Source organism: Vulpes lagopus, chromosome 2 (assembly GCF_018345385.1).
Source record: "Vulpes lagopus strain Blue_001 chromosome 2, ASM1834538v1, whole genome shotgun sequence".
Classification (NCBI taxonomy): Eukaryota; Metazoa; Chordata; class Mammalia; order Carnivora; family Canidae; genus Vulpes; species Vulpes lagopus.
Window position 1 is genome coordinate 133,083,222 of NC_054825.1, and position 24,597 is coordinate 133,107,818.

At 40.0% G+C, this 24,597-nt stretch overlaps 1 protein-coding gene across 3 annotated transcripts in view; it reads left to right on the forward strand.

Moving 5' to 3' along the window:
• The window catches only part of FRMD3 (FERM domain containing 3), a 297,512-nt gene that overhangs the window by 125,894 nt on the left and 147,021 nt on the right, over window positions 1-24,597 (forward strand). For 2 of the 3 annotated variants that reach the window (XM_041744980.1, XM_041744981.1), the window contains exon 2: window positions 17,663-17,767. In XM_041744980.1, coding sequence (XP_041600914.1) covers window positions 17,663-17,767 — 105 coding nt within the window. Of the gene's footprint in view, window positions 1-17,659; window positions 17,768-24,597 lie in introns of those variants that run through there. The other variant, XM_041744983.1, reaches the window with a different exon arrangement.

Sequence of the window (24,597 nt, forward strand, 5' to 3'; positions counted from 1 at the left end):
TGTTCTTAAGAGTGAATTCCTGAGGTGGGGTTCTCACTTCTATGCTCCATTTGGGCAACTGTTTGAGCGTGTTCTTCTGTGTTGGTAATGGGGCCATCAGGATCTGTGTTGTGCACTGCTAAACAATGGACTGAAACGTTCTTTGAGTATAAAGTGCTAGTAGATTGCATCTGATCTTTCCTTCCCTCAGGAAGCCCCTGTCTGCTGTAAAGAGTCGGAAAAAAAGGGCAGAGGAGAGTTAAAGATGAAAGCTGGTTTGTAATTGTAATAGATAACAATGGCTGTTAAAATTCACATCAATCATTCTCTATATTTTTAGTCTCATAAAAAGCGAAGCACCCTTGACTTGGATTGCTGTGTAGTCAGAAGAGATGTAAATATAACCAAGATGTTTTTCCTCCTTTGTGACTAATCACTTGAAGAAAGGGGGAGTGTGAGAGTCGGGGAACCCAGCCTACGCCTTCCAGTCTCTAAATATTTGTGACAAATGGTCTGGTGTGTGTGTGTGTACACAAAAATCCCCTCATCCCAGCACACAAAAGGTTGTTTCAGGGGTTGTGTGGGGGTACAGAGTAGCTCATGGTCTGACTACTGATAGGAGAATCTTCGAGAATGACACTATTGAAGTGAGGCATCAGGCATTTGTAAAGTAGAAATTATGGAGCCATGCTAGGTTGTTCTTTTGCCAGAATGAGTAGAGTTTCAGAGGGAAAAAAATGCAGCTTGGGAGAATTAGGAATGGAGGTGGGTGGGAAGCCTACACTTTTAGAAGGTCATCTGCCCAAATATGGTTGGTGCTAGGATTGTTGGAAGGGGCAAATGGCATAATCTCTTGTGGGGCTCTTAGCATGAGCCCTCCTTTATAGTTGGCACTCAGTAATTTGTAGCTGTTATGCCTGTTTCACTTGCAACCTTTGCCATGCTACTTATCACACTGAGTTACAATTTCCTATGGGGTGACCATGTCCAGACATGTATGCCAACATAGTAGAAGATTTGTTGTCCAGTGGAATCTCATCTTTCTTGGCCTGGCCTTTTAACTTTTGCCAGGAATGTTTCTTTGCAAGCATGGCTAAATAGGACAGTGATATGGTTTGGGCCATTAGAGTGCCCTTCCAAACCACATTACCTCTGTAGTTCTAAGTGTATATGAGTGTTCAAGCCACCCTTCTGCCTTGACCTTCTTGTTTCTCCTTCCTTCCTCTCTCTTGGAGAGAAAATTTTTCTTGGTGCAAATAAGGCTACTAACCTAGTAGGTGGGACATAAAGTCTTGTGGGTTTGGCATTGGGGAATGATTTTTTGGGGGGGTCAGAGTTTTCATAACACCTGGAAGATACAAGAAGATTTGGGAAGGCTGAAGGAAATGTGAGTTCAACCCTTGGTGCTCTGAAATGTTCCTTAAGAACTAATAATAAAGAATTGAATTGCTTTTAAGTACTTTTGCTATTGACCTGCCCCTCTTTGAATGTGTCTGAGCTGTGTAGACTGAGCCATGTGGACTCCTGTAGATATGTTAGGGCTACATGTGTACAATCTCTTGAAAGCATCTTTTGCCTTTATTTAGCTTTCTTTTCTTATTGGTTTTCTTATTGTTTTTTTTTTTTTTTTTTTTTTTTTGAAAAATAAAGGATTTTATTGTAGGCCCAGAGACATATAAGGGTGTGACATGGCAAATCTCTCTGAAGCAGGGAAGGCACAGTGCAGGGTTGGGGGTAGGAGGAGAGGAACTGGATTGCTCACTACACTAATCTATAGCTGCTGAAAAACTGGTTAATTTTTTGAAAAGTGAAAAATGACAGTAGCAAAATCATGAAATTATCATCTGAGCCAAAGCTGGCGATGTAGCCAAGCGAGAAGGTAGAGTGTCTGTCCCCATGGGTTAATTCCAGACAGCATGGAAAAGTGTGTACCTCCCAGGCTGGAACATGGTTCTGGAGCGCCCGCAGACCCAATGGGGATCGGAGTCCTGCCTCTGATTCCCTCAGGAAACACTCCCCCCCCCCCCCAACCCCTGAGACCGAGGTTTGGCACTGTTCCAGGGTTGCTCTGGCACCTAGACGCCCTGAGACAGGCCCTGCGGAGGGATTCTTCCCCCCCCCCAAGCAAGCTTAGCTAACTGTGCAAGTGGTTTTGAATTTCTCCATAACCATTTAACAATTCTTGTTTGGTTGCTTTACCTCACCATCTTAGATGGGCCAATAATTGCTCTGTAAGGTTATTCTTAGAAACTTGGGGATCCTTCTTCCCAAGGCTCTTGACAGATAGGACTATGAAGTAGTTCTGCGTTTAATGGGACCCAAGTACTTTGTTTCTTTGCTTTTAAAACTCTTGAGCTCATTGTAGACGTGTGTATGCAATTTCAGGAGAAATTCTATCTTATTAAGTTTGTGGATGCATTAAGATTTTCATAAAGAGGGGTGTCTGGGTGGCTCAGTTGTTAGGCATCTGCATTCAGGTCAGGTCATGATCCTATCCCAGGGTCTTGTGATTGAGCCCCACATCAATCCTGCTGAGCAGGGAGCCTGCTTCTCCCTCTCCCTTTGCCTCTACCCCACCCCTATCATGCTCTCTCTTGCTCTCTTGTACATTTTCTCTCTCTCAAATAAATAAATATTTTTTAAAAATATTTTATTTATTTATTCATGAGATACACAGAGAGAGAGAGAGAGAGAGAGAGAGAGAGAGAGAGGCAGAGACATAGGCAGAGGGAGAAACAGGCTCCATGCAGGGAGCCTGATGTGGGACTCGATGCCAGGTCTCCAGGATCACGCCCTGGGCTGAAGGTGGCACTAAACCGCTGAGCCACCTGGGCCGTCCCAATAAAATATTTTTTTAAAAAAGAATTTCATAAACAGAAATGATCTCTTTGTTCTCCCTGTATATGAGTGGAAACTCCTAATTGACTCTTGTCATATTTTTCTTGGAGCTCTGTACTCTCAATTTTTAAAAACTGAATTGTTGTAATAGAGATGTCCAAGGTAAATTGGTGAGGATAGTAAAATGGGTGGCATTACTATTGTTTTAGGTATCTTAAAAATACCTGGCAGGGGTGGGGGTAGAAGGAGTAAATCTGGCATGTTATGCTAATTAAGCCAAGTGTTGGATCAGTCCTGGTATGATAGGTATCGAAAATTTCACGAACATTCTTTTTTGTATCCCTATGGGCACATGGTGGAATTTCATTTCCTTATCCTCTTTAAAGTCAGGCGAGATTTTTAACTTGTGTTGGCTAATGAGCTAAAGTGACATATGTTTAAAAGCTAGTGTGGGATTTGCCACATTCCCTTCCCACTGCTGTGGTGATAGTTGGAACTGCTGTCCAGAGGAAGCCTTCATCATTCTGAATCTCTAAGCTATGATAAGAAAAGCTCTCCCCTGCCAATCAGCTTTGGCTGTGTATTATAGGTGAGAAATAAACCTATGTGCTGTTAACCCACTGACATGTTGGAATTCTTTGTTACGGCAGCTTAACTAATCCTATCCTGACTGATACATCTTGACTCTCAACTCTTGATTTTAACTTTCAATTTTAGCACTGATTTGTGGATTTTGTATTTGTTAAAATTCCAGAGGTATTTTAGCCTCAGTTTTCCTATTTCTGAAATGAGGGGTTTGGAGCAGATTCTTTCCATAGTACCTTCCAACGCCAACATTCTGTGATTCTGCCCTTTTTAATACAAAAGTTAGTGCTGTTCCCTGTTAATAATTCTAGTCCTCTCTATGTGGACTCTGAGAGGCTAGAGTTCAAACTTAAATTTTGCCACTTGCTTGCTATATGACTCTGGGCAGGTTGCTCAACCATTCTAAGTTTTATATTCTTCTCCTAAGAAATGAGAAAGCAGCTTGCTCCTTGGGCTCATGTGGATTAAATCAGATGAATAGTTGAAATACTTTTAAAAAGAATATGGCCCACAGTGCCAGGAACTAAGGAGTCTTTAAGCAAATGCCTGCCTATTCCAATATGAGAAGAGGAGGTGATGCTAGCATCCCCTATTCCCTGATGTAGCTCAGGGGGATTGCAAGGCCCAGAGGGCTTGAGCTGTCTATTTCAGAATGTTTGTTAGAGTAATAAATGTTGCATAGGTTAGGTTGCAGTAAGAAAAAAAGGCAGATATTAGAAGAAGATATATTTAAATTTTGGAAGTATTGATTAATATAGATAGTTTCCTTATGAAAGTACTGTGCTTAGAATCTTGTCTGAGCTTACCAGAGTGAGGAATCACTTAAATGTATTTTTCCCCTTTGAACTTTAAATAATGAAAGAAAATATCCTTGTTTTTTTTTAAAGATTGTATTTATTTATTTGAGAGAGGGAGAGGGAGAGAGCACAAGCAGGGGGAGTGACAGAGGGAGAGGGAGAACAGACCCCCCGCTGAGCAGAGAGCCCAACATGGGGCTCAATCCCAGGACCCTGGGATCATGACCTGAGCCAAAGGCAGACACTTAGCTGGCTGAGCCACTCAGGCACCCCAGTAAAATATCTTTGTGTCTACTTTTATTTTGGATAATTACAGCATTTTTCTTGACTTATTTTCTTGGTCTGTCTCTTGAGTTGCAATTTTTTTTAAGAGTGACAGAGTGAGGGGTAGGGAGGAGCAGGGGTGGGGGGTGGGAGGAGGAGGAGAGAGATGGGGAGAGAGAGAGAGAGAGAGAGAGAGAGAGAGAATATTAAGCAGGCTCCATGCCCAGTGCAGAGCCTGACACAGGGCTTGATCTCACAATTCTGATGACATGACCTGAGGTAAAATCAAGAGTTGGATGCTTAACTAACTGAGCCACTCAGGCACCCCATGAGTTGCAATCCTTAGGTTCATATCCTCAGAGGCGCTTTTCTGGTTCCTCTCTTTTTCTTTCTTACTTTTAAATTAATATTTGAATATTTTAAGTTTACAGAAAAACTGAGCAGAAAGTACAGAGTTCCCATCTACTCTCTTCTGCCAACCCCATTATGACAACCCCATTATGACAACCCCATTAAGACAAAAGTATCACGTATCCACCATTAAAGTATCACATGGAATAGTTTCACTGCCCTAAAAATCCTTTGTATTTCACCTATTCATCTCCCTCCACCCCCCACAGTCTCAACAACCACTGATCTTTTTTTTAAACTATCTCTGTAGTATTGCCTTTTCCAGAGTGCCATATGTATGTGTACAGTATGTAGCCTTTTCACACTAGCTTCTTTCACTTAGCAATATGCATTTAAATATTCTTCATTTCTTTTTATGGCTTGATAGCTAATTTCCTTTTATCCCTGAATAATATCCCATGTTTATCCATTCACCTATTCAAGAACATCTTGGTTACTTCCAATCTTTGGTAATCATGAATAAAACTGTTATGAACATTTGTGTGCAAGTTTCTGTGTGGGTATAAGTTTTTGACTCATTTGGGAGCACAGTTGCTGGATTGAGCCTGTGTTTAGTTTTGCAAGACACTGTCAAGCTCTCCTGCAAAGTGCCTGTACCATTTTACATTTCCATTGGCAGTGAATGAGAGTTCCTTTTGCTTCACATCCATGTCATCAACATTTGGTGTTGTTAGTGTTAATGGATTTTAGTCATTCAGTAGGTATGTGATGGTATCTCATTGTTTTAATTTTGCAAATCCCTAATGACCTATAATGTGCCGCATCTTTTCATATGCTTTTCATCTGCATATCTTCCTTGGTAAAGTGTCTGTTAAAACTGTTCACTTTTAAATCAGGTTATTTCTATCTTATCACATCTTATGAATTCTTTGTAAATTTTGGATACAAGTCCTTTGTCAAATGTGTGCTTTGTAAATACTTTCTTCAAGTCTGTGGCCTGTCTTTTAATTCTCTTAACAGTTTCTTTGCAGAGCAGAGATTTTAAATTCTAGTGAACTTCAGCTTATCAATTTTTTTCTCATGGTTGGCATTCATTGTATCTAAAAAGTCATCACCAAACCCAGGTCACCTAGGTTTTGTCCTATGTTATCTTCTAGAAGTATTATAGTTTTGTGGTTCACATTTAGGTCTGTGATCTATTTTGTGTTAATTTTTGTGAAGGGTATAATGTATATGTCTAGATGATGATGATGATGATGATGATGATGATTTTTGGCATGTGAATATCTAGTTGTTCCAGCACCATTTGTTGAAAAGACCATCTTTTTTCCATTGAAGTGCCTTTGCATTTTTTGTCAAAGGTCAGTTGGCTATATTTGTGTGGGTCTATTTTGGAGCTCTTTATTCTGTTCTGTTGCTCTATTTGTATATTCTTATGCCAGTACCACACTGTCTTAATCACTGTAACTTTATAGTAAGTCTTGAAGTTGAGTGATGTCAGTCTTCTGACTTTGTTCTTCATCAATGTTGTATTGGTTATTTTGGATCTTTTTCCTTTCCATATAAACATTAAAATCACATTGTTTATATAAACAAAGTAACTTGCTGAGATTTTGACTGGCTTGTATTGAACCTATAAAGTTAGGAAAATCTGACATCTTAACAATATTGAGTCTTCCTATCTATGAACATGGGATATCACTCCATTTATTTAGTCTTTATTTATTCATAAGAATTTTGTAGTTTTTCTCATCTAGATTTTATACATACTTGTTATTTGTACCTAAGGGTTTCATTTTTTGGGTGCTAATGTAAATGATCTTGTGTTTATTAATTTCAACTCCCAATTGTTCTTGCTAATAATATGGGAAAACTATTTACTTTTGTATATTAGCTTTGTATCCTGCAACCTTGCTATAACCACTTATTAGTTCCAGAAAATTTGTTGTTGTTTCTTTTCAATTTTCTACATAAACAATCATATAATCTTCAAATAAACTTTTTTTTCATTCCCAATCTGTATGCCTTCCCCCTCCTTTTCTTAATACATTAGCTCAAACTTCCAGTATAATATTGAGTAGAAATTGTGAGAGGGAGCATCCTTGCCTTGTTTTTGATCTTAGGAGGAAAGCATCTAGTTTCTTTTCATTAAGTGTGATGTTAAGTGTAAGGTTTTGTAGATGTTATCAAGTTAATATTATCCAGTTATTTCTTTTCAACTATTTGAAAATTTGAGTATAATAACAAAATTAAGCCGACCTGGGCTTAAATATTGACTATGCTCCTTTCTAGCTGTATTGATGTTGGGTAATTAGTCAATAGTCTCTCTGAGCCTGTTTCCACACCATGAGGGGAGCTGGGGAAAGACTTCATTGACATTGCAGAAAGGATTGGAGTTGGAAAACTTTAAAATTATTCTGAAGTGAGTGCCTTCAGGAGTTGGGTCTGACAAAGATACCAAACCCAAAAATGGGAACAGGAAAAAAAAGCAGGAGAAGGAAAAATCTTTTGTGTACTGAGAAGTGACAGAAATTTCTAAGAGCTGAAACATCAAATATGATTCTTCAAGCATTGGGATGGATCTGTGTGTCAGTCAGAAGAGAAATGACCCTATGACTGAGTGTAGACACACAGCCCATCCTTTAGAATGAAGATGGAGGGTATTATACTAAGTGAAATAAGTTAATCAGAGAAAGACAATTATCATATGGTTTCACTCATATGTGGAATATAAGAAATAGCACAAGGGACCATAAGGGAAGGAGGGGAACTGAATGGGGAAAAATCAGAGGGCAAGACAAACCAAGAGTTTTAATTTTGGGAAACAAACTGCGGGTTGCTGAAGGGGAGGAGGGTTGGGGGATGGGGTAACTGGGTGACGGGCATTAAAGAGGGCATGTGATGTGATGAGCAATGGGTGTTTACACAACTGATGAATTATTGAAAACCACATCTGAAACTAATGAGGTACTATATGTTGGCAAATTACATTTAAATTAAAAAAAATAATGAAAGATGTGGATCATAGACGAGGTAACAGAGGCAAAAAACACCCCAAAAAAAAGCAAAGAGAAGGAAACATCACCAAGTGCAAAGCACCCTGCTGGCTTATTTGACTGTGACAGTCCTTCAGGAGACACCTTTCAGGACCCAGACAATAAAGTAGTCAACCTGCTGTGGCTGCTGTTTCTTTTCATGGATGCACTACTTCTTTGTTTTTCTTCTTTAGGGCTTCTTAAAATTTCTCCAGCCTACTAAGCCTCTAGCTGTGAGAAAGGCAGTATATTTCTGTTTTCTCAGAGGGTGTAGAGGCCACCAGGGACTTGAGGTAAGCAGTTGGGTTTTGCCTCTGCCAATGAGCCTCAACGGGCTAGGTGGCCACTTGTGTTTGGCCTTTTATTTTTGCAGCCACATACTTACTTTCAGGAAACTATTGATTCCCTGCCTTCTTCCCTGACATGAGTGTCTGGCTTTGGTAGTTTTGTTATCTTCTGGTTTTCAGGTCACTGCTATAGTCCTCCCTTCCCCTAACATATGATTATTTGTTGTGCACAAAAATGTCTTTAATGTATCTAAGCCTGTATTTTCATTTATCTTAGCCACAATATACAATTACTATATAGAAGATATATATTCAGAATTAGGTACTTCAGCTTCCTGAAACCTTGGCTTTATCTTTTATACATCTGAAGATGATACTTGAATAATAAAAATCAAAGCAACTTTTAAAATTTAAATATAGTTGACATACAATATCACATATTGACACACAATAGTACAGTTTCAAGTGTATACCATAGTGATTCAACAAGCTTATACATTATGCTATGCTCACCACAAGTGTAGCTACCATCTGTCACCGTATAACACTACTAAAATACCATTGACTGTATTCCCTATGCTCTACCATTTATTACTGTAACTTACTCATTTCAAGGCTGAAAACTTGTGTCTTCCACTCCCTTCACCTATTTTGCCCACCTACCCTTCCCCTCTGGTAACCATCAGTTCTCTGTATTTATGATTTATGGGTCTGTTTCTTCTTTTTATTTATGTCTTGTTTTTTAGATTCTGCATATAAATGAAATCATGATAGTTTTCTGACTTAATTCACCTTATTTCATTTAGCATAATACATTCTAGGTCCATCCATGTCATTGTGGATGGCAAGATCTCATTTTTTATGGCTAGTGTGTGTGTGTTTGACATCTTTACCCATTCATTTATTGCTAGACACTTGGGTTTCTTCCATATCTTGGTATTGTAAATAATGCTGTAATAAATAGAGGGATACTTGTGTCCTCTTGATTTAGGGTTTTAATTTTCTTTGGGTAAACACCCTGTAGTGGGATTACTGGGTCATATGGTATTTTTATTTTTAATTTTTTGAGGACACTTCATATGGTTTTCCACCATAGCTCTACCAATTTACATTCCCACCAACAGTGCACCAGAGTTCCTCTTTCCCCACATCCTCACCAACACTTGTTATTTCTTTTTGATTCTAGCCATTCTGACAGGTGTGGGGTGTTTTCTCATTGTGGTTTTTTTTTTTAATTTTTTTATTTTATTTATGATAGTCACAGAGAGAGAGAGAGAGAGAGAGAGAGAGAGAGAGAGAGGCAGAGACACAGGCAGAGGGAGAAGCAGGCTCCATGCACCGGGAGCCTGATGTGGGATTCGATCCCGGGTCTCCAGGATCGCGCCCTGGGCCAAAGACAGGCGCCAAACCGCTGCGCCACCCAGGGATCCCCTCATTGTGGTTTTGATTTGCATTTTTCTTTTTTAATATATTTTTTATTGGAGTTTGATTTGCCAACATATAGCATAACACCCAGCGTTTATCCTGCCAAGTGCCCCCCTCAGTGCCCATCACCCAGTCACCCCAAGCCCCCGCCCACCTCCCTTTCCACTACCCCTTGTTCGTTTCCCAGAGTTAGGTGTCTCTCGTATTTTGTCATCCTTAATGATATTTTCACTCATTCTCTCCTTTCCCCTATAATCCCTTTCACTATTTTTTATATTCCCCGTATGAGTGAAACCATATAATGATTGTCCTTCTCTGATTGACTTCACTCAGCATCATACCCTCCAGTTCCATCCACATCGAAGCAAATGGTGGGTATTTGTCATTTCTAATGGCTGAGTATGGGGGATCCCTGGGTGGCGCAGCGGTTTGGCGCCTGCCTTTGGCCCAGGGCGCGATCCTGGAGACCCGGGATCGAATCCCACGTCAGGCTCCCGGTGCATGGAGCCTGCTTCTCCCTCTGCCTGTATCTCTGCCTCTCTCTCTCTCTCTGTGACTATCATAAATAAATAAAAATTAAAAAAAAAAATTTAAAAAAAATTTAATGGCTGAGTATGTTCCATTGTTTGCATTTTCCTGATAATGAATGATGAGCATCTTTTCATGTGTGTGTTGACCACACAGCTTGTTCTAAGTCTTTGGAAAAATGTTTATTCAGGTCCTCTGCTCATTTTTTTTTAAAAAAGATTTTATTTATTTATTAGAGAGATGGAGTGAGAGGGAAAGAGAGAGAGAGAAGTGTGTGTGTGTGTGGGGGGAGGGCAGAGGGAGAGGGAGAAGCAGGCTCCCTGCCATACAGGGAGCCTGATATGGGGCTCAATCCCAGGACCCCAGCATCGTGACCTGAGCTAAAGACAAATGCTTAAATGATTGAGCCACCCAGGTACCCCTCCTCTACTCATTTTAAAATTTGATTATTTGGGGTTATTTTGGTGATGAGTCATAGTTCTTCATATAGTTTGGATGTTAGCCCCTTATTAGATATATAATGTACAAATAAGTATCTTCTCATTCTTCTCATGTTTGGTTGGTTGCCTTTGATTGATGGTTTCCCTCATTGTGTAAAAGCTTTTTATTTTGGTGTAGCCCAAATAGTTTATTTTTGTTTTTGTTTCCTTTGCCTTAAGAGACCTATCTAGAAAAATGTTGCTATGGCCATTCTTAAAGAGATTATTGCCTCTATTTTCTTCTGGGAGCTTTATGGTTTCGGGTCTCACATTTAGGTCTTCAGGCCATTTTGAGTTTATTTTGTGTATGGTGAAAGGAAGTGGCTCAGTTTCATTCTTCTGCATGTAGCTGTCCACTTTTACCAGCACTATTTATTTATTTATTTATTTATTATTTATTTATTAATGACAATCACAGAGAGAGTGAGAGGCAGAGACACAGGCAGAGGGAGAAGCAGGCTCCATGCCGGGAGCCCGATGTGGGATTCGATCCCAGATCTCTAGCATCACACCCTGGGCTGAAGGCAGTGCTAAACCGTTGGGCCACCAGGGCTGCCCCAGCACCATTTATTGAAGAGACTCTTTTCCCCATCAAATCAAAACTAACTTTTAATCTGTATGAGAATCACAGGTTCAACCATGAGGGTCCCCTCTGTTCTTTCTTTACATTTCCTCCTATTTAAACAACTTTAATATTACTTCTCTCCTCACTGTCTTGGGATACTGCCATTTTCTGAATGAATGTCCCAGCCAGATATCAAATACCAGTTATGTCTACAATGGGAAGGAATAATTAACAAAGTAATACTTGCTACTTAAAATCCAATTATAAAAGTGGATTTCTTTCTAAAGAAAAGCTCTGTTTTGGTTAAATCCATGGTGCCTACCATAACAAAATGTACACATTTATGCAAATATGCTTGAAGTTTTTTAGCAGAGAAATAAACAGTGCTTATAAAAAGGTTCAATCAAGCCACAATATTTCTTTTTAAAAAATATCTATCTATTTATTTATTTATTTATTTAATTTTTTTTTTGAGAGAGAGAGAGAGAGAGAGAGAGAGAAGAAGCAGGGGGAGAGGGGCAAGCAGGGTCTGCACTGAGTTCATGGCCTGATGGGGGCTTGATCCCATGATCCCGAGATCATGACTTGAGCCAAAACTGAGTCAGATGCCCAACTGACTGAGCCACCCAGGCGCTTCAAGTCACAATACTTTTTTTTTTTTTTTTTTTTTTTTATGATAGTCACAGAGAGAGAGAGAGAGAGAGAGAGAGGCAGAGACACAGGCGGAGGAAGAAGCAGGCTCCATGCACCGGGAGCCTGATGTGGGATTCGATCCGGGGTCTCCAGGATCGCGCCCTGGGCCAAAGGCAGGCGCCAAACTGCTGCGCCACCCAGGGATCCCCTACTTCTTAAATTAACTAATGCTTGTCCTTCACTATAGAAGCAGAACTATTTAGTTTACCAGTTTCTCTGATAAACTACTATTTATCTCTCTGTGAAAATCAATGGATTGAGGACCTTAATTCACAAAAGAAATGCAACTTCTAGGGAGAAGACCTACCCCTGATGGCATTCAGTTTACTGTTCAGGGCCTTATAGTTGTCTAGAAGCCCCTTTGGAGTTTCTAGATATCCAGATGGGAATTGAATTCTTCCTTTCCTGTAGAAGAATCAGCAGAGACTGATAATTCTGTACAGGCTGCCCCTTTCAAAAGGAGCAACTCATGTGAACATAGGATTCTGAGCAACAGAGCCCTTTGAACAAAAGTCTCAAGGCCTTAATTACTAGCAGACAAGGTCTGGTAGTCCCACTTGTGTTTGTCATAGAGGATTCCTGGAGAGGTTTAGTTCCTGCCCCAGAGTGAACTATTCCCAGTGTCCTAGATTTGTGTTTCAGATTCTTGTAGTCGTTGCCTACTCCCCTCATACCTGTGCTCCTCCCTAAAGTCTCTGGTCTGTATTGGACCCTTCTTCCCTGCTGAAGGGTCCTAGGACTTCAGTGGCTACGCAGCCTTAGGGAGCAGCTCAAGCTGCATCCACTGAGGACCTTTTCTGGCTGTGAGGATGCTCCTAAGTACTTTCAAGGAAAACCTAAGGAACACTTTGAAAGCCTCTAATTTGCCTCAGATCAGGGTTGTAAACTCAAATTTTTCTAAGGGTCAGGGAAATGTGAGAAATGGAAGATGTGGAAGACCCTAGGGCAGGTGGGAGTGTGGTAAACTGCAAGGTTCATTCCGCATGGAAAGGGGATCTGGAACTGAGCTCCAGCAGACCTTTATGGTCCAGCTTCTAGATCCTCCAGCTTTTCAAAAGCAGCCAGGATCCAGATTTTCTGAGCAGGTTCTCATTTTGGAGATACAAAAATACTATGTTGGACAAATAGGACACGGTAGATGGACTCAGCTGCTTGGTTCATTAGTTGATAATCTCTGTGATAGTGTTTCCTGCTGGCCCTATTGAGTGAAAATTTTGGGTGCAGTAAGCAGAAAACCCAATTTTTACTAGTTGAAACAACAAGGAATTTTTCTGGCAGTCCTGAAAGTTCACAGTTAAAGTGAGCATGTCTATAACATGGGGAGAATGTTAGCTACATCAGTGGGTTGTCAGGATATTAAATACAAAGTATGTAACACAATTCTTGGTGTATGATAAGTGTTCAATGAATAGTACCTATCATGAGTTTTATACTTTTATTCCTGAAGGTACCTATTCAAACTCTAAACCCTGAGTTATAGCAATACATTAAGTAGTTTGGGATTGGTACTCTTCTCACTTAACCAGTATCTAAAAGGTAGTAAAATGTCTTGGTTTAGAGATTGAGGAAGTAGGGATTGAAATCTGCCATGCTTTTTCACTGAAGACAAGCCATAGCTGATTTAGCCAACTGAGTTCTCTTGCTCTTCTTCTTCTTTTCTTGCTCTTCTTCTTTAAGCACAAACATTTTGTTGTTTTTACTTCAGTAGAACTAGAGTTGAAGTAAATGCATCATCAGCAATTAGTTGCAAGAGGAGTTAAGCAACAGAATTGAGTTCTTAGTTTCTTTGTTCAGTTTTCCTTCCCCAGAGGCCAGGCCTGGGAGGAAAAGACTGTTCCTCTTACCTTCCTTGTATCTAAAAGGATCTATGAAATTGGATACAAAGATTTAAGATTCAGATTATTCTGAATATTATTGTTAATGACCTTTTACCATGGTATGTGCTTTGCCATTTGCAAAATGCTTTCATATTATACAAACTAGAGCTTTAAGACCTGTGAGATTAAAAATTGTGTTTCATTCATTATCTCAAATGCCCATCCCAATGTCTTGCAAAAATAGATATTTAACAAATATATGAATGAGTCTCAAATCTACCCGAATAGGTTACTCTGAAAGTTACCATTATTTCTCTCAGATTTCATGACTTGCTTTAGGTTGGCCGACTGGTGAGTGGTGGAAACAGAACTCTAACATAGTGGCCTGTTTGTTTTTTTTTTTTTTTCCAGTACATACTTTCAGGTGGAGATGAGAGGTGGGTTTTTTTGAAAAACAGCTAGTTTGTAATTACAAAAATTAGATTCCTTTCCAACCTATGAGAGAAGGCCCTGAGAGAATATGGGATTATTGCAAGAAATTCAGGGATATGCACACACACCAAGAATTATCAGAAAATGGGCAGAGAAGGTGGAGAGAGGACCCGGCCCTCTCCTGTGTTTTTTTTTTTTTTTTAACACATTAAATAAACTACAGTTGAAAAAAATTATGATTTTATTCATGGTATTTTAGCACCGTATTTGTAAATCTATCCATAGTGTGCTCTAGTTGGCGACAACCAGTACTGGGACATAAGTTTAAACATGTGATGTGAATAATTCATTGTTTCTTCAATGATGTCAGGGCATTTCTGAGACCTACTGTATAACCTCATTTAAAGGTAGCATCTAAAGTCTAAACCTAAGGCACTGTCTTAAGGCACATATCATATACTTATGTCCTAATGTTTTTCTTATGTGCTACTGTTGTGGTAAAACACAACTTGGGTAATAGCTATAAAGAGTTAAAATAAGCTTTTTGGATCCCCCCTCTTCCATTCAGTCAGTATTGAAAGTACAACTGCTGTCTTGTGGGAGAATGAAAATTTTGACATTAAAAATGGAAGTCTTGCACTTGAAATCTTTGATAACTACTTCTCTGCATAGACCTTGAAGGATTTAGGTGACAGCTGGCTAATTCCACTATGTTTGTGGGATCTCCATCTCCTCGAGGATGTTTGTGTCTTCCATTGGCTACCCATCTGTTCCTAGATCCCAGGTTTTCTATGAGAAAAAGCAATGCCTCATTTATTCCTTCAGTAACTTCCAGTGTGCCAGGCAGGGTGGTGAGCAGTGGCTTCTACTCTCAGGAAGCTCAGGAGGAAGCAAATGGAAGATTTGGGTCAGTTCAACAGAGTTCCAGGAGTGGGGGTTGGGAGGCCTTGTTCATCCCAAGGCCCTCCCCTGCTATGAGATATATGGAACTGGCAACTGGACCTGGGTTCACACACCTGGCACTGAATGAGCTCTTCTGACCCTTGGTACTGGGTCTGGGTGGTCTTTCTTTTTAGTGTAAGAACTGTGCTTCATGCACCGAACTGATAATAATATGAAGTTAAGTGCCTAAAGAACATTGTCCAGATTTCCAGGCAGAGCAGAGCAGAATGCGAGGCTGTAAGCTGGCTTTCTTGGCATGAATCAGCGACAAAGAGCATCTTAAGATGACGAGGCTGGCTGGCTGGCAGCCTGTAGATGCAGGGGCAATTTTTATTCCTGAGAATGGAAAACAGTTCCATTTTTGTGAGTTGAGGAACAGACAATTCTCCATGGGGAAAAAGGGCTTTGTTTTTTTTGTTTTTTGTTTTTTGTTTTTTTGTTTTGTTTTTTTCTAGTGCAGTCTGCAGACAGGTACAATTTTTGCACTTCTCACACATGGGAGACATTTCCCTAGACCAGTGCTTCTCAAAATGAATGAACATGTAAATAACCAGGAGCTATTGCTAAAATGCACATTACATTCAGTTGGTCTGAGCTGTGCTTGAGATTCTGTGTCTGCAACAAGCTCCCTTCTGGGTGATGCTGAGGCTACTGCTCTGCAGTATTGCTGGTCTGTGGGCAGTGCTTTTAGGAACAGGGGCTTGGTGGCTTGGAAGCATGGAAACTGGCCTCACCTGCTTTTGTGTAAGGTATCAATTTTGTTTCAGCCACACTTGTGTATTCTACTTAACACAATGTCTACAGTGGCATTTCCTTTTCTCAAGGGTCTTATATAATATGAGAGTATGTATTGGTTGATGTGTTTAATCATTTTAAAAAAACTTTGCTGTGTTTTGAGTAGATCCTCAGGGCAAAATGCTAGCTGTCAGGCACAATCAAGTTCTGCTCAATCCCACATCATTACAAAGCATTGGTTTGACCCACATATCTTGTGTGTCTCGCATGTGGTCGGGGCCGTCCACCATAGTAAATCTGAATGCAGAGAGCTTGGCAATACAATCAGAAAATGACAGACTCGCATGTTATATTCAGTGATTTGATTCTTCAACAGCCTCTTAACTATGGATGCATTACAGTGTAAATCTGTAACAGAAACTAAATCCATTGATTGTATTCTGGGCAGTAGATTCAGCTGTCATCAGATATAGCTTGCCATTTGAGCTTCCAGGGTTAAAAACAATTAGAGAAATCTAAAAAATTCCATTTTAATGCTTTGTCCCTTTTGAGCTACATCAGATGGTTTCTCTTATAAAGGAAGCATAGGCTCAAAGTTTATTCCAAATTGAACTCAACATGATTTCAGGAGAATCTGGGCTTTGTATCACAATATGTGCTTATATGCCCTTGTTCTTTATTCAGAGTGGTACATCCCAGATCAGTGACTGGCTTTTTCATCAACTTCTTGAGCTGATGCTAGTAGTTTCTAATGAACTGATCAAACCTCTTCCAAAATTATTTTTAGTGGATTGGAAGAGTGGCTAACTTAATGTCTCTAATTTCTTCTTTTGTTTTTATAGGTCACATTCCACCCATAAAACGTTCCATGGGTCTGTCAGCAACTTTGATGGAAGCAGAAATTAATCTTATCAAATATCCTGATGAGGGCTTGGAAGAGTCCTTGCTATTAACAGGGTTTTTTGGTAATGGTATTCATCTTAATCAGATTCGGCTGACAAATCTTTCATTTATAGAATTTTAGAAGGAAAAATAATCTACGGGGTCATTTTGCCCATGTGAAACAGCTGGGGGGTTTGCCCAAGGTCACCTGGGCCTGTCCCAGTCTGCCCTCCTCCCACCCCCGCCACGTACCACATTCCTTATGGATGTGGTGCACTGGCTTTGAGGCCCAAAACAGCAGATTTTCTACCTTTCCTGGTGAGAAGCAGGGTGTTCCATCTAATACTATTCACTGTAGTCTCATGCCATCCAGGTTGGGCCTTTTGGCAGAGTTGCAGTGGAGACAAAGTGTTGTGGTAGGAACCCAGATTCTATAGCCAGGTGGCCTGGGTCAAATCCTACCTTGCTCTGTACAGGTTGTGTGACTTTGGGCAGGCCACCGAACCTCTCAATGCATCTGTTTCTTTAGGATTGTTATGAAAACTAAATGAATGAATACCTACTGTGCAAACATATTTGCAAACACTCAGGTGTACTATATGTGGAATTATATGTGGGTTTGTGAACTGTGGGTCTCCTCTAGGTACTGAGTTGTTAAGTTGGTGTTCAGAGTCATAAACAGGTTTAAATAAATTAAATGGCCCATAGCAGAATAAAATAGAACATATTAGAGTACATTGCATCTGTGGAGGGTGTGGTTTGGTGTCAATTGGCTCTCTTTTTAGCATTCTTTTGGTTTTGTGCGTGCGTGCGTGTGTGTGTGTGTGTGTGTGTGTGTAATGGTCCACAGTGTAAAAATATATTGCTCACTGTGGATTGTAGTTAAGAGTGTAGAAGCCCCTGCTTCAGGGACTGGAGTGGGATAATCCATTTCTCTAATTGCAGACCTATGGGGTAAATGAGGCACATTTTAGACATGAATGTACAAGGTGAGCTCTGGCTGAAACTTAAATGTGCTTTTTTTGCAGAGGGAGACCAAAGGGCAGTTTCTTATTGACCACATCTGCAATTACTACAGCTTGCTGGAGAAGGACTATTTTGGCATTCGTTTTGTGGACCCAGAGAAGCAACGGGTAAGAGCCAACCTCTGTCTGGACCCATTTGGGGGAGTGACTCACACTGTGGGTGACCAAAGAAGTTCCTTTCAGAGCAATCATGATAGTTTCAAAGCTGCTCTTTGAAACCCAGTAATTTTAACAGCCCTCATTATATCCTTGTTCCTGGGTATATCTGCCCTTGTTGCTATCTGTTAATTTTTGTTAGAGTGAGCAGGGGAGTCTTACTTTTTGAGTTGGGTACTGTACCAGCATATATATGTTTGTGACATATGTTGGATTCAGTGATATATGTCCCTCACATCCAAAAGGTCCCAGGAATATCCATCCCAGTTCCCACCACCTGAGGTTTCCCATTTCTGCAACCCTTCTGTGGTTCCTAGATATGGATTAGGAGGCCCTATACCTTCTTTTATCTCTGCTTCTTACCCTTCCCCACTGCCAAGCAAGTCAGTGTGTGTGAAAGGGTCTAGCTATAGGTGGCCTGGGGTCGTGGGGGGCAGGGTGCGGAGACAGGTCCACTCTGTCTTCTTTAATTTGGTCCTCCTGTGGGTGTTCCTGGTCATCTTTCTCTCCTCTCTTCCCTTTCCACAGTCCCACTTGGTTCTTAGTTTCATATTTACTGACCCAATACAATGAGGAGAAGCTTACAGAGTGTATTTTTGTAAAGGAACAGGCTGTTTAAGGAATAGATTAGATTTTGTTCTGAAATGTGGAGAATCATACTTAGCTTTGAGAGTCCAGTAAGACCTAATCTTCTATAAACATATACAATGCAGTGGCTCAGAAAGATTTTGCTTTCCTATAGCACTTGCAGGAACTCTCTAGTGGGTCAAACATTTACCCAAATGAGAGAGAGATAGTAGGATACTAGTGAGGATGTAGGGCTGATGTGAGGTCACAGAGGGGATTCATGTGGCATTTCCTACTGTTAACATTGGTTCCCAGACCTGGCTCTGCAACAAAATCACCTTAGGGTTTTACTAGTAATGCTGAGTGTGGACCCTATTCTGGACCTCCTGTATCAGAATCCTTGGGGCTAGGACCAAGAACATGTATTTTAGCACATACTGATTCTACTTTTTTTTTTTTTTAAAGATTTTATCCATTTATTCATGAGAGACACAGACTGAGAGAGAGAAGCATAGATACAGGCAAAGGAGAAGCAGGCTCCCTGCAAGGAGCCTGCTGTGAGACTCGATCACAGATCCTGGGATCATGACCTGAGCTGAAGGCAGGTGCCCAACCACTGAGCCACCCAAGTGTCCCTGATTCTGCTTTTGACATAGCCATCCCAGCTTTGGTCTTCAGGCTGGTATTGGGGATCATGGCATAAAGATACTCATAGACATAGTTTCTTGTGGCTTATGAAGATATTATCCTTTTATGGAGAGAGAAACAGATTCAAAGATATTGTTACTTGCCCAAGGTTCGTAAGTAATGGAGTAAGTATTTAGTTTAGGATTATGGTTCAAACCCCTGCAGGGCAAACAGACTCTGTGGACTATATTAGTTTTCTAACCACTGAATATAGATTCTTTTTGTGTAAAATTCCATCCTAAACTCTAAACAAGCAGCCTGTGGAAGTAATTCTAGCTACTATTAGTTGAGCATCTGTCATATGCCAGGAATTTTACTGTCATGGTCTCTAGTCTTCCCTACAACACTGTAAGGAAGGGGAAAACTGAGGTGCAGAGAGTCAGTGGCTTGTCTAAGGCTACAGGGCTAATAATTAATGGTGGAAGGATGGTATTTGGACCCACCCTCTTTCTAATTATCTCCCAAGTGAAATCTGAAACATAACCTAGACCAGGGATTTGTAGACCTTTTCTGTGAAGGACCAGATAGAAAATGTTTTCATTTTTGTGATGCATACCACTGCTGTAATAATTTTTCAATTATTTTATTCTAGTGGAAAGCAGCCATAGACAATACCTAAATTAATGGATATAACTGTGTTCTAATAAAACTTCTTTCCAATAAAAGTATTTTATAAATAGGCAATTAGCCATAATTTGCTGACTCTTAGCGTAGATAATATCTGGAAACCACTTAAATGCAAGAGTTGTTTTCTTATTTCTTGAGTCATCAGGGAGATACTGGATAAACTATTAAGAGAAATCTTTAGAATTGGAATCAGATGTTGGTATGAACTCATGGTTTTTAAAAAATATGTACATAGATACAGAAATATAGATGTGCATGTGTGCATGTGGGCTAGTACGCATATGTATGATGTGCCAAGTTCTGGTTTCTGAGATGGCCTAGAAGCAATGACACCATAGTAGCAATGAGCACACCAACCCCCTAGATTTGGTTTCTAAATATCATTTTCTAATAAAAGGAACAAAGGCTGCTTGAAAAAATGCCTGATTCTAGGGCAGAGGCAGGGAAATCACAAGATAAGCCTGGAGCATGTTGTGGTGCCAGAAAGTAAGAAACTGCTCAAAAATAAAAGGTCACTAGAAAGTCACAGAGCTAACCTGAATGAACTGCCAGTAGCTGAAACTGGAAAATTAGAGTGACAAAAATAAATAACAATACTATTGTATTATAATCTATAAAGTAAAATACTCATGGGTCATACTGATATAAGTAGTTGAATAAATAAATAAAAGGGGGAGAAGAGATAGCTCTTCCTTACAAATGAATTCCAATTAATAAGTGTGGAAGGGTTGAGGGAATATCACAATGATAGTTGTGTGCAAGATTCATTTGATGAATGTTAAAATCAGTGGGCATAAGTTTGAGGAGAAACGACATATCTGTATAGTCTCAAAGTACCTCTCCCCATCACCCTCCTCCAGATATCTTTTAATTATAAAGGGAGAAAGCCTAACTTTATAGTGGAGAAACCTGGTAGGCACCACTTTAACCAAGCCATCAAGGTTAACATCACCAGTGAGAAGACATTCCAATGTCACATATCCCCTGATTATCCTTCATTGAGGAGGGCACATCGTCCCTGTGGTATACTCCCCAATAATGCATAATTTCATTCAAATATTGAGGAAAAATAGGAAAGTCTGAAGCTAGAGACATTCTCCAAAGCAACTTACCTATATTCTTCAAAAGTATTGAGGTAATGAAAGACTATGGAACTCTCATAGATTAGAGAGACAGATCAACTAAGGCCATGTGGGATTCTGGATTGGATCGTGGAACAGAGAAAAATCTGGCATGGGAAAATTCGTGAACTCCAAATTAAGTCTGTAGTTCAGTTACTAGCATTGTGTTAGTAGTAGTTTCTTAATTTTGATAATTGCAGTCTGGTTATGTATTATGCTAACATTAGGGGAAGAGGGTGCTAAAATTGTCTAAAATAAAATATGTCTAAAATTATTTTTTAAAGTTAAAAAGAAGTGTTTAGGTTCATGTGCTTCATTGTTCTTTGTATTTTGACTTGGTTTAGCTTAATGTTTAGTGTCCAGATTTGGGTAGTAGATTAGTGGAAAAAATGTGGGCTGCACTCAAAACAAAACTGTCTTATCTGATATATCCATTAAATTGCCTACAGGGCTGCTTGAATCGTCATTTTTTCCCCCTGCATCATAGCCTTTAGAGGCTTTTGATTTTGAGGATTCAGTATGAGTATAGCTTCCACTTGGGTTGCAGAATAGTTGCTACATGAAACCACATGGACTTTGTACTCAGAAAGATGTGCCTTAAATCCCACCCCTCCTGAAGGATAAACTGTGTGGTCTTGACCAAGTTATTGAGCCTTTTCGAGTCCCTGTCCTGATGGTTAAAACAGATAACAGTACCTACCGGTAGGGTTGGTATAGGAATTCAAGATAAAGTATGCAAATGTTTAACAAATGGTATATATTGAGTACATGGTATATGCTGTTTTTGTTGTGATTCTTATAATTATTGTGCATTGGCTTGGCATAGGTGAGGCATTCATATGAGGAAATACAACATGGTTAGCAACTCTAAAATCTAGAAATGTTCAGAACTTCTTTTAAAGGCAGGATGGCCATTATTATAATCTTTGGGTAGACAAGTTTGAACCTTGAGTAATTAGAAAAATGGGCCCAGAAGCACACAGACATGCTGATAGGGAGTTTTAAGCAGAGATCAATTGATCAGCATTGGTGGTTTTACCAGGTCTCATACTTTTTCTCAATGGAAAATAAAACTGATGAATTATTTGGATAGAAAGCTAATCAACAGAGAAAATCAAGTTAGTTAGAAAAACTGAAGTGGAACTTACCTTTGGTGTGGGAGTTGGTGGTTTGCCTACAACTCTTCACAACTTGATTTACAGTAAACCATTGGGAATATTAAATATTTAGCACTATTACATTTGGAACACCATATGTTTGACAAGATGTCTCATGCCCCATATGCTCTGAGAGTGATGAAGACTGAGTTAGTAAATGATGACTATCTTTTGCTATTTTAATGGCAAGGGCTCAGAATTTCCATTAGTTTTGATGTAGGGAGGGGCAGATTGAACACCAGTCAGTAAAAATCCCCTCGAGTTTCTACCATATTCTTCTGAAGAACTCATATCATTTTAGTGCCTGAGATTAGGGGAAGGATGGCTGGTGTCCCTCTCATTTTACTGAAAGAGAAAACTGGGACTATAAGCTTAGAAGTCTTTGAAGGAACAATTCTAAAAGGAGAAGGTAGTACCTGACTTAAGTCCAGGCATTTTTTCTTAAATGTAATGTATTCTCTCCACTGCTTCTCAGGTGTTTGAGTAGCTTCTCTTTGGGAATATGAAGTTTGGAAATAATGAACTGGGTTTCATAATTCAGTTTTCTTACTTTGTTCTGTTACTATTATTATTTTAGTAATCTCTATACCCAACATGGGGCTTGAATTCACAACCCTGAGGTCAAGAGGCCCATGCTCTTCTGACTGAGCCAGCCAGGTGCCCCTTGTAATTCTGTTTTCTATAACTATGGTTTAGGCTGTCCATTGTCCTGGCTTTTCCCTCTTTCTGCCTTTCCCCATTTCCCAAATCCAGCTAGAGAGAAGTCACTCCCAGGGCCTGAGAAGGCAGGAAGTACTCCCTTCCCTGTCCTTCCAACCAGTCCAGTCAGAGGAGGAATTATACTGGGACTAAGTTGTGGGTGTTGGTTTACAGTCTGCAGGAAGATTGGACTCAGTGCTTTTGATTTTAACTTCCCTATTTCTAAGGGATCATCAGTATTATTGACTTTTCTCACTCAAGGACCTACATCAGTATCATTGACTACATCAGTATCATTGAGTTTTCTCACTTAAGGACCATTCTGGCTCATACCCTAAGACAACAAATTCACTTTGGAAATCAACATCTCTGTGGCAATCTCCTCCAACACTCTTGTGTTTGGGCAGTGTATGTCATGTGGCCACTGGCTACACTTTCGATAGGATGACCTGGAAAGTCATAAATGCAAGGGCATCCTGAACCCTGATGCCTTCTTCCCCCGGATAGAATTACAGCCCTGAGGTTTCTATGTTGGTAGCCAGAAAGAACTAGTGAACCTATCAATGAGTTTTATTAATAATGGGAAAAGACCTTTTCTATGTTAGAGCAGTTTGCATTTTCTAAAGGTACCTTTGAGGAGGACATGGAATAGAATGAAAAAAAAAATCCCAATGATTTTAGGTTTCACTCTGGGGCTCATGCCAGGAAGCCAGACAGCATTATGTCCCACCAGCTGCTCCTGCCTTTGGAAGGCTGCTTCTTGCTCTTGGGGACAATTGCTTCACAGATGCTTGTACATAGGATCAAGAGTGGTACATTAGATTTAGGGCAGCCCTGCACTGAAGAGAAGAATTGTACTGCTGCTTTAGGTCACTGGTCATGAATTTGTCTGCTTAATGAGTCTACTTTTGTTTTTAATGTCTCAGGGGTATTAAAAATCAAGACTACTTGGATGCCTATTTGGGGAGGAGGTATGGACAAATAACTTGGCTTTATGGGAAAAGCCTCAGAGTAAACAAATTACAAGGAGCAGAGCAGTATCTTAACAGCTTGAAAATTGGATATTTTGTCTAATGGTTCAATTGTGGCCCAAGGTATTAACTTGACAGATTTGTGGAAATTGTCATAGTCTTCGGCAGAGAGCAGAACTAAAATGGTTGCTCATAATTGAATCTGTCTACACCTGATGTCCTCTCCTAGGAAGGTATGGGGATGCCTGATAATGACAGGTTGTAATCTGTAAGTCATAGGTAACTGGGATGTCCAAATTTTAGTGGAGGAAGGAGCAAGTACATGAACTGGTTATCTTGTTTGGGCCAATAGGCAGACATAGGAATAAGCATGGCGAAAATGCCATTTTATCCTTATTGAGTTGGGGGAAAAACAGGAAGATATTCAGGGTAAGATAGTCTTCCTCCTTGGTGGTGGGAAGCTCCTGGGCTTGGTTCAGATGAGGGCAGGAATTAATTAGGTTGGTAAGGTTTAAGTTCCATCAGTAGACAGAGAAGCACTCACCAGAGGCTTCCAGCAGGCAAGAACATCAGAGCTGATGGGAGACCAGCAGGTTTGGAAGTTTCAAATAGCTCTAGAGACAGTTTTTAAGTCAAGCTGAGAGGAAGACTAGACTGTAAAGATGATATATAAAACTTGGAGAAATAAAAGAAGTAGAAGTAAGGATTGGCAATTGGACCAGACTTTTCTTTTTCATGCATGCTCAAGCAAATGTCTTTTACAAGTTCAATTGTAATTGTGTTATATCCATGGAGAGTAATAATGAGGAGTGTCTTAGTCAGCTTGGGATGCTATAAGAAAACACCTGCTTATGCAGGACATTTAATCCTCACAGTTCTAAAGGCTGAGAAGTTCAAGTTCAAGATGCCGACAAATTTGGTTCCTAGTGAAAACTCTCTTCCTGGCTTGCAGA